At 31.0% G+C, this 14,222-nt stretch overlaps 2 protein-coding genes across 2 annotated transcripts in view; both read left to right on the top strand.

The window, feature by feature from the left end:
- The first annotated feature begins 217 nt into the window (after positions 1-217).
- LOC111634696 (piezo-type mechanosensitive ion channel component 2-like) overlaps positions 218-14,222 on the top strand; it is a 176,734-nt gene continuing 162,729 nt past the window's right edge. The window contains exons 1-3 of the mRNA XM_023379534.1: positions 218-309; positions 1,896-1,903; positions 12,080-12,575. Of these exons, the coding sequence (XP_023235302.1) occupies positions 218-309; positions 1,896-1,903; positions 12,080-12,575 (596 nt within the window). The remainder of the gene's footprint in view (positions 310-1,895; positions 1,904-12,079; positions 12,576-14,222) is intronic.
- LOC111634698 (LHFPL tetraspan subfamily member 2a protein-like) lies at positions 11,068-11,854 on the top strand. Its single transcript, XM_023379536.1, has 2 exons — positions 11,068-11,324; positions 11,438-11,854. Exons 1-2 carry the CDS (start codon positions 11,129-11,131, stop codon positions 11,803-11,805), a joined length of 564 nt encoding a protein of 187 aa, XP_023235304.1. The 5' UTR covers positions 11,068-11,128; the 3' UTR covers positions 11,806-11,854.

Genomic DNA, 14,222 nt, shown 5'->3' with positions numbered 1-14,222 from the left:
AAAAAGAATAAAAGTTATTTTGGTTCAGTTTTACTTCCTCATCTGTTATAACATAATGCGGGAAAGTATTGTAATTGTGTCAGATATGACCCGAGTTTTTCGACATTTTGAAATGGCCTGAACCAAAAAGTAAAAAAAAAAACAAAAAGGAAAAAATTTCGAGTGTGTTTCGTTTAATATCTCAGAATGGGGTATAAATTAAGAAATGAAATTTGGCATGGTGACTAGTATATTAGGACTATCAATACATGTAGGTCTATATATATTTATTGATGCTATTAAATTTTGGAGTACGGAATCTAGAGGAATGTGAGATAGATAAAAGCATGTAATATCTCGAGTGGTATCGTATTTAATGCAAATTTTACTTGTTGGCATTTACAATATTGTTAAAAACTCGCCTCCACCCCAAAAATTAACCTTTTTCTTGCATTTTTAAAAATAATAATATAAAAGTTATTTCTTAATAACATCTCAAGAGATGGTACGCACAGTTTTGAGTTAATGCTGTAGAGACCTATCATTTCAACAAAAATTTTTTATCGCAATTCAGCAAAATTACACCTTTTAACTTTTTGTCAAATTTATATCGTAGTATAATTGAAAATTATCAGATTTCCCAATGGTCCTCTTAACCTCCTGTTCGAGTGCCGAGAAAGTTGAGCAAGAGCCTTAAATCCTTTGAGGATTAACCGTGATTTTTTTTTCTATCTATCCACCTTTAAATAAAAATAATTCTTTATACGTTGGGAAATATTTTAATAAGTTTTGTAAATTACTATGTTCGATCCAGCCAGTTATATTCGATTTTTTTTCGTCTGTTAAGTACATCCTTGGAGGATTTCTGTAACGTGTATAACAGCCTTAAGCCAGCTTCTTCAAAAGACATCGTAATAAGATAACAATTTGAGCGATTAATTTTCATATTTATATAAATATTTCTACTGAGAGAGATTAGTTTTTTTCTACAAGTGAAATGGAGATTTTCCTTTATTGATCAAACATTGTGTACCCCTCCCGCATTTAAAAATGAAAAATCAAAGTCGTCTAGATCACAGTATGATTCTGTTAATCTGTTGTCATAGAAAACGGTATAAAAATAAACATAAATTAAAAATTTTTTTGGATTTTTCCTAAATGTGGAATCTAAGCATTAAATGCAAATACAGTAATACCCCGACTTACGCGAACCCAGAATTACGCGATTTTCAAATCTCGTCGATTCGTCTTTTGTTTGAGCGCCACGCAACCCTTGATTACTCACTCCCCCCACACTATTGTTCAGCTTACATGTTCGGATGTGTCGCGCGGAATCCACACATAGCTACAATTTATTTTGTGTTATTTATTTCTGTGTTTGTTATATCTACGGAGACTCGAGAGACTCTACTATGTCATCCAAACGAAGTAGAACTAATTCTTCTGCATCAAACAAGAAAAGAAAAACTTTATCTTTGGAATGTAAAGTTAACATTGGGTATGTTCGTAAAGTCGAACGAGTTAAACGAGAATGACGTCATCGTTATTCCTATTTCGTTAGACTTTTCGAACGATTCGTTACTAACGCGTTTAACTCGTTTGACTTTACGAACGTACCCATTATTAAAGACTTCGATACAAAAATGAAAATTTGTGAATTGGCAAAGAAGTTTGATCTACCGGAATTGTCGGTCAGAACAATTATAAAAAGCAAAGAAAAAATTCTCGAAGCTGTGAAAAATGCTCAATCTTTAAATTCAAGCATCATTCGTAAACGTCACAGTATTATCGCTGAGATGGAAACAATGTTAAAATTATTGCGTAATAATCAAGTAAATGTGAAAAATTGTCAAATAATATAGGCCTAATTTGTTATACATATGTATTATCTAAGATTTTATTAGACATTTTTTTCTAAATTATTGTTTTCTTTAGTCTCCGGCCCCAATTAAAAATTATTTGTATGTATTTATATGCGAAATTATACCCCGACTTACGCGAATTCGACTTACGCGGTTACCGCTCGGTCCCACCTATCGCGTAAGTTCGGGGTATTACTGTATACTCGTACATATATAAAAGAATATCGAATAATATGCTACAAACTAAAAATGATTATTATCCTATTCAGGAAGAGAAATCTTATATGCCGCGTTTTAATTAAAAATAAATAAATAAATAAATAAATATATATATATATATATTTTTTTTTTGTAAAATATATTTTTGTAAGTGTGCGTATAGAAATATGTTTTACATCTGTATATAGAAAAGAAAATTTTTATCTACAAACCTATTCCCATACCCTGTAGCAATGATGATTGGATACGTCACTTATTTTATTCTAACGTCTCTTATAAATAATGTTTTAGGACAACAAAATTTTATGTTCTTAAGTATTTGGGAACAAATGACAATTTCTACATCGTATATATTTAATTCTCAATATCTGAATTACCTTAATTTTTAGGATTACTTATTGAAAAAATAAAGAACAGTTATTATCATTAATTAGCAATATAATTTGTACTATAGAAATTAATTTTTAATTTTTTAACTAAGGAAAGAAATTCTCTTTTTACTTGTATTTAATCATAACGAAAGAGAAAAATATTTAATAATTAAAAGATTTAAGATATAAAAATCGATACATGTGTATTTATAGACTTAAAATTCGTTTCAATTCAGTTAGTTTATTTTTTAATGTGTCTTCAAGTCTATTTGTATTTAATATTTTTAGAATATTTTGCTAAATTTGGAATTTTCTTTATAGTTTTTGATGAAAAACGATAACAACTTTCTTATTTAAGTGGTTTATCAATCAAATAAAACTTTAAGCGCATTGTTTTGGCTGCGAGTTTTTTCGCAAATTTCAATCTCGCTCAGTGAAAGATCTCTTCAGATATAATTTTTTATCAAGTGGAATAAAAACTTTTTATTTGAAATTCAATTTATTCAATAAATTATTGTGAATAATCAAATCAAAAATTGTTGATAATCGGTATTAGAGAGATGATGTTTAGTTATAGGTTGTTAAAAATTTTATGAAGGTTCGCAAAATATTAAAATGCTATTAAAAAGTAAAAATTGGTATAAAATAAATTTATGTATTAAATTCAAAAGTTAATAAAATGATAATTTTGAGTCTGCTGTATTTGAAAATAACCCCCCAAAAAAACTTTCACAAGAATCAACAATTAATCATCCCATTTGTGTTGAGTTAGGTTATCCCTTTTAATATTTTTGTTCGCTTAAAACGAGTTATTTGTTACCGTAACGTTTTTATAACAAACATGTTATGAAAACGATAAGTATAACTTCTTACATTTATAGGATACACAGTGGAAAACAGTATAATTTTTTTTTCTTTAGTTACAGAAGAAAAAAAGAGGAGGAAAATTTTTGCCAAGAGTGCATTATTCATCTAATCACATGGTAAATTTGATTGTCTTAGAAACCAGGAGTCTAAATATAGGAAGAAATGAAATATTTACTAGTTTGAATAATTCAGGGGTAATAAAGTAGGCCACACAATGTGATATAAATTAACAGTTTAATAATCTAGCAACAGGATAATTTATGATCTATTTATTATTGAATGGATCCTTTACTGTGACAATCATTATTCTAGAGAATTAAGTTTTTTGTGGTAACTTTTATAACATCAGAGACTTAATACTTTCTGGCAAAATATAGTATCTATGCATTCCTTTTAACATTTGACTTTGGCATTTATATTTAAAATATTATTTTGACCTATATGTCAAATATAACAATAGTATTAATCATATTTTCTCAATCAAAGTATAAACTAAAGCATGTCAGTATTTTTAATTAGAAATGACAAAAGTAGACAGAATATTTCCAGTTTATTATATTCTTTGCATTATATAATTAAACACCAAGTAATTTGGTACTAGTATATATAGTACAAATTACTTAGTATATAATCATTAATAATAGCAGATTTATAGCCGATTGTTTAAAGCGATTGTTTGGTCGAGTATCTACGTGTCAGGCTTTGGATGTTTAGTATACTTGTATTATATAGTCTTTGTATAGTATTATTCAGTATATAATATTCTTTGTATCCTGTAGTTGGATAAGAAATAATGAAAGATACTATTCGGTTTGTAATACAATACATATTTGCAAGTCATTCCAATTAGTTACGTTGAAATATTATACATTAACAATACTACTTATTGAAGATTGCATCTGTGGAAAAATCATTTTTTATATTTTATTATTATGAAACAGTCTTCCATAGCTGTTTTAATCTTCCTAAATGTTTTACTGGAAATTATCAATTTCACATTCAGTTAATTCATTGTATAATTAATACAGAAGAAATATCTGTATGTATTAATTACATCATAAAGGATTTTCTGATAAAATAATTTTTCTCATTGTATATATATATAAAATATAATTATTAAAAAAAACTTAAAACCTCCTGACAATGTTTAGCAATTTGAATTTTATGTTTTGGAATAAGCATAATATAATAATCAGATTTCATTAAACAGATTACAATAATAATAATAATTTAAAGTCATATTGATATTCCAGTTAAGGTTAAAACTAAAAATACAGACCAAACTGTTAAATATGACTAAGTCTGTCTCATGCTAAACAGGTTTGTGAAATATCTCCATAGAGATTATATGGCCCTCTCTTTCATGACAACAGTGATTTACTATGAGATAAATACTACTATTGAATAATTGAGCAGAGCTCTAAATAAGTCAGGTGTTTTGTCTGTGATTGAAGTTTAAAACAACCACATAACCTTTAAACAAGATTTTATGCAAATACAAGGTCTGTTCAAAAAGTATCGGACCTTTGGTCGGCAAAAATAAATTTATTGACTTTGAGGAACAAAACCCTAATCCCCTTCAAAGTAGTCTCCTTGGTAATGTATACACTTCTCCCAGCGTTTCTGCCATTGCTGGAAACACTGCTGGAACGCATCTTTTGGAATGGTTATCAGCCGGTCCGTCGCATTTCGCATGATGTCTTCTCTCGACTAAATTTGGGTTCCTTTTAGCGGCATTTTCAGCTTGAGAAATAGCCAAAGGTCACACGGAGCCATGTGGAGAGAGTACGGAGCGTGACGAACCACAGGAGTATTGTGTTTGGCGACGAAAGCCCGAATCAGATGCGCAGAATGGGCGGATGCGTTATCACGATGGAGCTGCCAAGTTTTGATCGACCACAGATCCGGTCGTTTGCGTCGCACTGTATCGGAAAGACGACGAAGGACCTCCTGGTAGTACTCCTTTGCGATGGTTTGGCCTTGTGGTGCGTACTCACGACACACCACCCCACGAGAGTCGAAAAAACTGTCAACATGACCTTTGATATTGCTGCGGACCTGCCGCGCTTTTTTTGGCCTCGAGGATCGTCCCCGAAAGCCTGCTGAATCTTGCGAATGGTTTACACTCGGGTATCGCCAAGGTTTTTGGCAAAATTTGATGTAATATCGCTGCTCACGTTGTTCAGTCATTTTCCAGCTTAGTGAAATCCGACGAGAGCGCACTACATGACCTCACTCATACGCCGATTGCCAACGACTGACGCTTTCTGCAGGCGGGAAAAAATTCAGGGCTGTGCATGACTGTCCCCTCCATAACTCCACCGAAGAAGGCCTCTCTCGCATCATTGGTTTACGCGGAAAAAAATAAGGTCCGATACTTTTTGAACAGACCTTGTATGTACTGTACAACTCAGCAAGGCTGATGTCATGACGAAGCTGGAATTTCGTAATTCAGTCTAAGGGCTGAGATATTTGAGGTCATAGTTTTCCATGTAAAGTCTGTGGCCAATTGCTGGTTGTAAGCTGGCTGGTGCTACATGTCAATCAAGTTTAGATTGCTGTCAACTTACATTGATTGCTACAATTTTTTATTTTAGATTTAGATCAGTTTTAAACCATTTTTCCAGGTCTTTTCTCTGTTTCAAGCATTTAACAGTCAGTAGACCACTGTAGTACATGTGGGATGTTTTAAACATTTGACATTTTTGTTATTTATGACAATGGACATGCACATTCTTCACTGAACCAGCAGGTTTTAAACTGTTTTAGACAGAACATTAAAAGTGTGTCACCATATTTTTGTTTTTATGTGAAGCCAAAACAGAAAAACCTACAATGCAGAGCTGTTTTGTTTTCCTAGAAAACACCTAGTATTATATTATGTAGGATTTAACTACTATTCAAATTAAATGATTGTAAATGCATAAATGGATCAAGAAACAAATTTTTGGGGAATAATTTTTAATTCATATAATAAAATAAAAGTTCTCTCTCAAAATTACTTAAACAATATAAAAATGTAATAAAATTGAAAAGTAATTATAAAAATATTAAAATGTAAATGTTATTTTAAAGAAATAATGAAGTTCCTATTAGCAATGAAAATAAATGTTATGAGGCAATTGCCCCTATTATCTTTCTTTGGTCTATATCTGTGTAAATGATAATCTAAAAATTAAACACTTTTAATGGAAAAAATAAAAAAAATATTGCAAATTTCAACTGTAATTTTTGCAATGTATGTGCAGAAGCAGTGGCAATATATTTTTAGCTATATTGACAAGAGCCATGCTTTACATGTTGTTAGTTGTGCCAAAAGCACAATAATAACATAAGTTACAGTTTTTGACAGTTGTGCTTTGGCACAAGTTTCAAAAATTTGATTTCATTTTTTAAGCTTTTGGCACAGATTTCAGTATAATCATCTAAATAATTATTTATAATTGAATATCAGATTTACTCAGCTAAAAGGTTGTAACCTTATTAAATCTCCGGGGGTTACCAGTACAAAAAGGTGAGAACCACTCCCTTCACTTATCATTTTCGAATACCTTTACCTACAGTTTAAATGGAATCGATGGTTTCTATGCGAAATTGCATATGACAGATAGATTTGACAGCCATATCTAAATTCGTAATAAAATTATTTTTAGTTTAGTATAACATATAACCATATTATATGATAACATCATCATTTTAAAAGCATTACAGTCAATACTTTCCGCAAAGAGTTTATTTTGTTTATGATTGTTATATGTACAGTAATATGTTAATAATATATTTATAAGTTAACGAAATTATAAACATATTAAATACAGTTTTAAGTTTTAGTTATTTAGAATCTATGAGGGTTTCTACTAAAATTATCAGTTTATTATGTTGATATATTACTACTTTGATACCGTTACTTACTCTATTCTGTTAATAAATCTTAGTAGAGGTATAAAATAATTTTATAATATTTATATTTATATATATTTTTTTATTTTTAAAATTTACTTTGTGAGAATTGGATCGTACTGTACGTGTCAGGTCTGAAGATTAAACAAAATCGTTACTAAATTAATCTCATTTTTTAGGAATTTTTAAGCTTCAATAAAACAAAAAATTAGTTTTAATAATATATTTTCAAACTATTTTTATAACTAAATTTCATTTTAATTATTTANTTCTTTCAGTATCTTGATTAATTGAATATAAATATTCTTTTGTCTTGTATACTTAAATATATAAATAAATATATTAATAGTGCAGTTTATTTTTTAAAATGTAAAAATTTTTAAGTTTAAAAAGATTAAATCAACCATTGTTTTTTCATCTGTAACAACATTTAATCAGAGACAAAGCCAATACTGAAATATTTAGATGCTAGTATTTATTATTATGCATTTCAGGTGTAATTTAATCCTTTTACACCCCTCTTCAGGCAATACAAAAACCTTTTTGAAAAAAACAAAAGTCATAAATTTTCCATAATCCACAAATCATTGTTATTAATGGATTATGGAAAATGTATAAATGAACTTGTTTTTCAAAAACGTTTTTGTATTTCTGTGTCAGGTCAGGTGAGTAGGGGGAAACACAGTGGTCTTGTTTTTGGCCAAAAACTCACGAGTTCTGAGGGGCAAATGAGCCGGCGCATTGTCGTGATGAAAAATACCACTCGCTGCTTCTCCAAAGTTCAGGCCGTTTTTGCCTGATTCTGTGTCTTAGGCATTTCATAACACCAAGTAGTACTCTGTGTTGACTGTTTGGCCTGTAGATAGGTATTTGCGATGCACAATCCCTATTGCATAGAAAAAAACAGTCAACATCACCTTAAAATTTAAGCGAACTTGTTGAGCTTTTTTGGAGCACTGTTTCACCCACCCGTGGGAAGTTTCCGTGAAGGATTTTTGGAGTTTCACACAGAATTTTACAGAACAACGCTGCTCTTTCAAAGAGCTGATTTCCGCGGATCCGATTTTTCGCCGAACCCCACAAACACCCCTTCACATAAATGGCAGTAAATAATCACCAAAACAAGATATCAACAAACAGGTTGAAGAAGTTAACTCGGGAGGTTTAAACAGACACAACGCCTCCAAGTGAATTAAAAAATAACCAACTGGAGGCGCGCTATCCCACATTCCTTTTCTTTAGATTTTAGAATTCACTATAATCATATAAAAAGCAATACTGTATATTTTTGTTTATTATATACCAGTGTTTCTCAACGGGGGCAATATCGCCCCCATGTAGGCATTTTTCCATACTGAGGGGGCGATTAGTAACAATTTATATTTTGGAGGGGGCGAAAAACAATTTTTTGGGCGATAGAGTAAAACATTATATTAAGAATAATTAGATATTTTATTCGTTATATTGTACAATAATTAAACAAATAACATTATACTAGTCATTAGTCTATTCAATGCAGTACGAATTTGGCATTAGCCTTGGCCCTCGGCATCGGAATTTTGAAGTGAAGGGGCGATATTACGTTGATTCATTAAAGGTTGAGAAACACTGTTATATACAGTTGTCCAACAGAACAGTAAACTATTTTATTTACAAATTTTTTCAAAATAGACAGTTTGACCGGGCCCTTCTAAAAACTGGGCCCTAGACATTTGTCTCATTTGTCTATGCGATGATCCAGCCCTGGTCAGAGCAAAGGTTGCTAATGTGTTGTTGGCCAGCCCTTTTATGATGGAAGTTTGATGTTCTTTGAGGCAGATGTTTAAAGATCACTCTGTAGCACCCACATATTCTAAGTTGTGGCTCTGTGATCTGTAACAGGGATAGTATACAGTATATACCAGATTCGCAGTGCATATCTGAATAGTCTGTCATTACAGAGAATGGTAAAAACTGAGGACTTTTAATGAAAGCTAATTGGAAGTTATTTTTTTTAGCAATTCTTCTACAGGGTGACTAGTTTTCTGTATGCAATAGCTTTGTATATGGTGTCATGGAAGTGATTGTTAGGTATGATGGAGGTGGAGAAGAAATGACAATGAGTTAGACCTTTGATGATGTGTGGAGAGTAACCATGTTGCCTGATGGCATACTGAGTGTTAAATTAAAATTCCTTACCCCTGTCTTGAATGTCAGAGGAATGGGTGAAGGCTCAACAAATTAGGCCACTGAAGATTTTCATCCCTACCCCTTCTCATATTTCTTTTTTTCTTTAACATGGCTGCCTTTAGTTGATATGTGTCTATTGGATAAGGTAAGCTACAGATAAAGGTAGTGAACTTCTTGTTTGTTATCTTATTCCAGGGGGAGACAAAGGCTGTAGGGATTGGTGTTGATTATATGCAAGAAATCTTGAATACAGGATTTTTGTTACCATGAGATAAGAATATTGCTGACATAATGTGCATATAAGAGAATGTGGTGGTTGAAGGCAGGCAGAATGGAGATCTTGAATTGCCAAATGACATTTTTCAAAGGGTGCCTGAGAGGGGGCTGCCCATAGGTACATCCCTGCCTTGCCGAAAAGTCATGCCCTTGAAAGCAAAATAAAAGTGTGGCATAAGAGATCGGCAAGCTCTAGGATATTAAGGTGATGTTTAGCTGAGTCCTGAATGCTGCTAAGAAGGAATTTATGCAGAGAACAAAAACAGGGTTCAAATTGGATGGAAGGATAAAGAAACCATAACATATACTGGACCATGGATCGTGAGATTCTTGAGGCATTTGATTAACTCCAGTATGTTGGTGTTGGTTTACAGGTATATAGGAAGGTTGTCTAAAATTTAACTGTTTACTATCCTTTTGAAGCATATGGTAGGTGATGAAGATTTATCCACAGTTGATTGAAGTTGTGTGCCAGGCTTAATGTATCTTCATGAATGTGAAGATATGAAGTATGGCAGGGACAGTGAATGTAGCATTACTCAGATGAAGGAGGCATACCAGTAGGGCATTGGAAAATCAAATTTCCCTGGACTGGAACTTTTGGAGGAAGCTGTCAGGGGTTATGGAACAGTGGGTGTCATGTATATATTCCTGGATGCCACTACAATATGTAGACCTATACATAAGAACAATGTCTTTAGACTTATCAGCTTTGAGGGCAATGATGTCATTAGATTTCATCCATTTCTTAGACTGCTGCATGGATTTCCTATACCCAGTTTTGAATAGTTGATTTTACTAATATATTTTCCTGATAAATAAATAATGATAATATTTTATACTTAATTTTTTTTGATGATATATATATATCATAAAATAAAGTTCATGTAGTAGCATGTGTATATTATGAACTTTTCTTTAAATCAGACTCAAAATGAAAAATAATGTAGTAAAAAACTATAAGCTGCTGTGTTTAATGATGCAAAGTTCTTACTCAATAATTATGCTAAGATCCTGAACTTATTTCTAACAAAATATTGACCAAGAGTTCTTAATAGTGAATGCTAAGTTATAACTGGCAATGTCATCTTTTTCTATTTCATCATTGTCATTTATAAGACATATAGACTAGTTTATATATATTTAACAATCACAAAACTATGATTACAATAAATAAAGAGGAGAATATATCACAGACAGAATAAACAATCATTTGTGTATTCTGCCATTTTTAACCCAATTTGATTCATAAATTGTGCAGTATTCAAAGATATTCATAATGGTTGTTCTTTCTGTTCTAGCTAATTAGATTTCCTATTTAGCATGCCACATTATTGAACATAGCCCTGCTTGGCATCTCAAACATCCCTATTTTTTTAAAATATGTTTTTCAAGTCTAAAATTTGTTTAACATTACAGGATTAAAAGCTTATTTCTTCAAGTAAATGTTCCTGTGAAAGTAACATAAATGTATTTGTGATAATCATGTGTTATGTCATTGTGACATCCCGTACGCTATTATGGACACTTCTTACCATAGCTACAACATTAGCTATGGTGGCGGCGGTCATTACACCCAGCTGGCTCATCGGAGCTCCAAGAAAGCCGGGTCTCAGGACAAGACAACAACTTCTGGTTCGCAGTGATTTTAACAATAACGAGTTATTCTCTCCGACCTTAGGTAACGACTTTCGTTAAAAAATCTCTCTTAAGTTTAGCTTGCTGCAATCTGTAAACGATACCGAATCAATTTAATTTAATTAGAAATTAAATCAACACATATTGATTTTTCAGGTATTTATAATCGTTGTACCAAACTTCACGAGATTAATCAACTTTTTACCGATAACTGTGCTCCTTTTGTAACAAGTTTTGGTATGCCATCTGACGATTTTCCCAATTTTTGGAAAGCGGCGCTCGTTTTCTTTGCTTGCGGCTTAGTCTTGATGATTTTTACCGTCTTCACTTCTCTTCTGGGATGCTGTATTCGAAGTATAGTGAGGAAAAGCATTTTTACAATCTCAGGGACCATTCAGGCAATTGCTGGTAAGTTTAATACAGTATTTAAATTTTTAAATAAAAATGTTTTAATTATCAATGCTAATATCAAAATTTACAGAAATCTTATGTACTATATAATTATTATTATAGATTATATATAAAAACATATGCACCACAGATGTTCATTGCCCTTCTTAGATAAGGTTTTAACCTCTGAAACTTACAGCGTATCGAATAAACACAATTTCCTGAAATTAAATGTAATTTTTTTCAATGGTGAGATTTATATTTTTCTTCAGAAATAATTCAAAATGAGATTGCTGCTCATAACNTTTATATTTCTTGTTGTTTTAGGATATTAATATAAATAAAAGTAAATATAGCTTATTAATACTTTTTACATTATAAATATTTAAATGATTTTAATTCTTACAGGTAATTGGGATGGTCATCTATATGGATTAATAGGGTTGAATAGATTAGATAGTATAGAAGTTTTGCAAGCTATTCGTTTAGTTGGATTAGATTTTTTAGTATTTTTTTGTTCAGTTGCTGTTTTAGTAACATGTGACAAACTTCAAGATGTTTCAGCACCATGTGAAGGTCAAGAACAAATGGATGCCGCTACTCTAAAACCAACATTACAAAGGAAAAAGCGCACTTCAGAATTTTTTTTATTATTAGGTGAAACATTAGTTCTTATATTCATGGCTGGAGCTGGTATTCTTCAACCTTCTATAATCTCTTCAGTATATTTTGTAGCATTTCTTGCAATATGTTCATGGATAGCATGTAATTTAAAATTGGGTCATAGATATGCTATTAGCAAAGTACCACTTCTTATTTATTGTGCCACTCACTTCACAATTATATATATATATCAGTTTGATTTTGCACAGCAATTAATTCCACACCAAAGTCTTTATGCAAGGTAGGGAAATATTATTTAGTTATATTTAATTTAGAAGTTGATTAATTCAATGGTTCTCAACTGATATGTCACAAATTTCCTACAGCAACCAACATTTCAAAAACTAATCTAAAAATGCTCATTTTTGTTAATTTTTTTATTTTAAATAAAAAAAACTGCCATTTAGTAATGTCATATTTTGTTTGTACATATTCTTGCATCTTTACAGTACAGTCGACCCCCCCTTATAACATGGGTTCCTATAGATCGGATTCCTATATCATGGCAAAAAAATTGTGACAGTATTCATACAAACATGTAAAAAAAACTCCTGTAATTCGGTAAAATGTCATTGCCGACTTGTGTCGCGACAGGATTGCACAAACCGTTGAGTTTAAACGAGCAGTGGATCTACTAAAAACCATTTATTATTTAACGTCCATAAAAATTATATTTATATTAATGACGTCTCTAAAGTTCAGCAAATTTTTCGCAAAAAAAAATAATTTATCAGGAAGCACGCGAGCACTATTCGATGACAATCTCCACGACGAAAACAAGCTTAAGCAACGGGGTAGTTGAACGATGCACACTCGGTAAGTAATCCTACAATTTTTTGTTTATAGCATAGTTTATATGGATTATTCCCAAAAAATTATACGTATTTTGGAAATGTTGAGTCGAATTAGTCTAGAATCTATTAATTTTGTGGAAGAAAACCTTTCAAACAGCCGTAGTTCGTAAACTGCATATGTGCCGGGCTGTGATAGACTGGACTCGTAAAAGTTGGATTCATAAAACTCAGAACGTATCTACCGTGTTATAGGGGGGGTCGACTGTAAATGCATATAAGTGACACTTATGCTTCAGCACAATTAATTAATGTACACATCCAGATGATATGTGTATATTAGTTCTTCTCCAAAGCAACATTCACAAATGCTACTAGATCAGTTTACAGTTTTATGGTTATGATTTTATATCGTTTAATAAACATCTCAGATTACATTTTTCTTACACTGATATTATTAGTTTCACTTGTCAATTTACATCTTGATAAAAGGATTAATTACATAATAAATTTTATTAATTAAATAAGAATGTGTCATATCTGACATCAGAAGAAACAACATTGATATCTCATTGTTATTTTTACATTATTTTCAACAGATAATTAAAGCAAGAACAGTGTGATGACAACTGTAATGGTTCTCCGTTATACAGTGAATTATTAGAAAACTGGACTAATTGGGACAAAGTCCCCAAACGTATTTTCAAATATATGTGTAAATTAATATGTATTTTTGGTGGCAGAATTCAAATTTCTGATGTCTAGATCTTTGATGCTTTACTGTATTTTTATTAATAAGATTCTAGAATGTTTTTAAATTGTGTGAATTTTAGGACTACACAATTTTATCTTAAAAATTATTTTTTAAATATGTTTATTGATTTCTGATGCTTTTTATTGCCATTTTAATATAATTTTGCAATAAATAAAGTACAGAATTTTTAAAATTTCAAATTAAAAGATTAAAAACAAATTTTGAATTTATGCATACAAAATAAAAATTTAAGTACAAAGTAAAAAGCACAGCAAAAAATAAGTAAAGAAATAATATAGTTACTATTAATTTCATATAACAAAATATACTAATTTATATATAT

Source organism: Centruroides sculpturatus, unplaced genomic scaffold (genome assembly GCF_000671375.1).
Source record: "Centruroides sculpturatus isolate CEXI.00-Female unplaced genomic scaffold, Cexi_2.0 scaffold617, whole genome shotgun sequence".
NCBI lineage: Eukaryota > Metazoa > Arthropoda > Arachnida > Scorpiones > Buthidae > Centruroides > Centruroides sculpturatus.
Note: the sequence above shows the minus strand (reverse complement) of the source record. Positions and strands in the feature narration are given on the sequence as shown.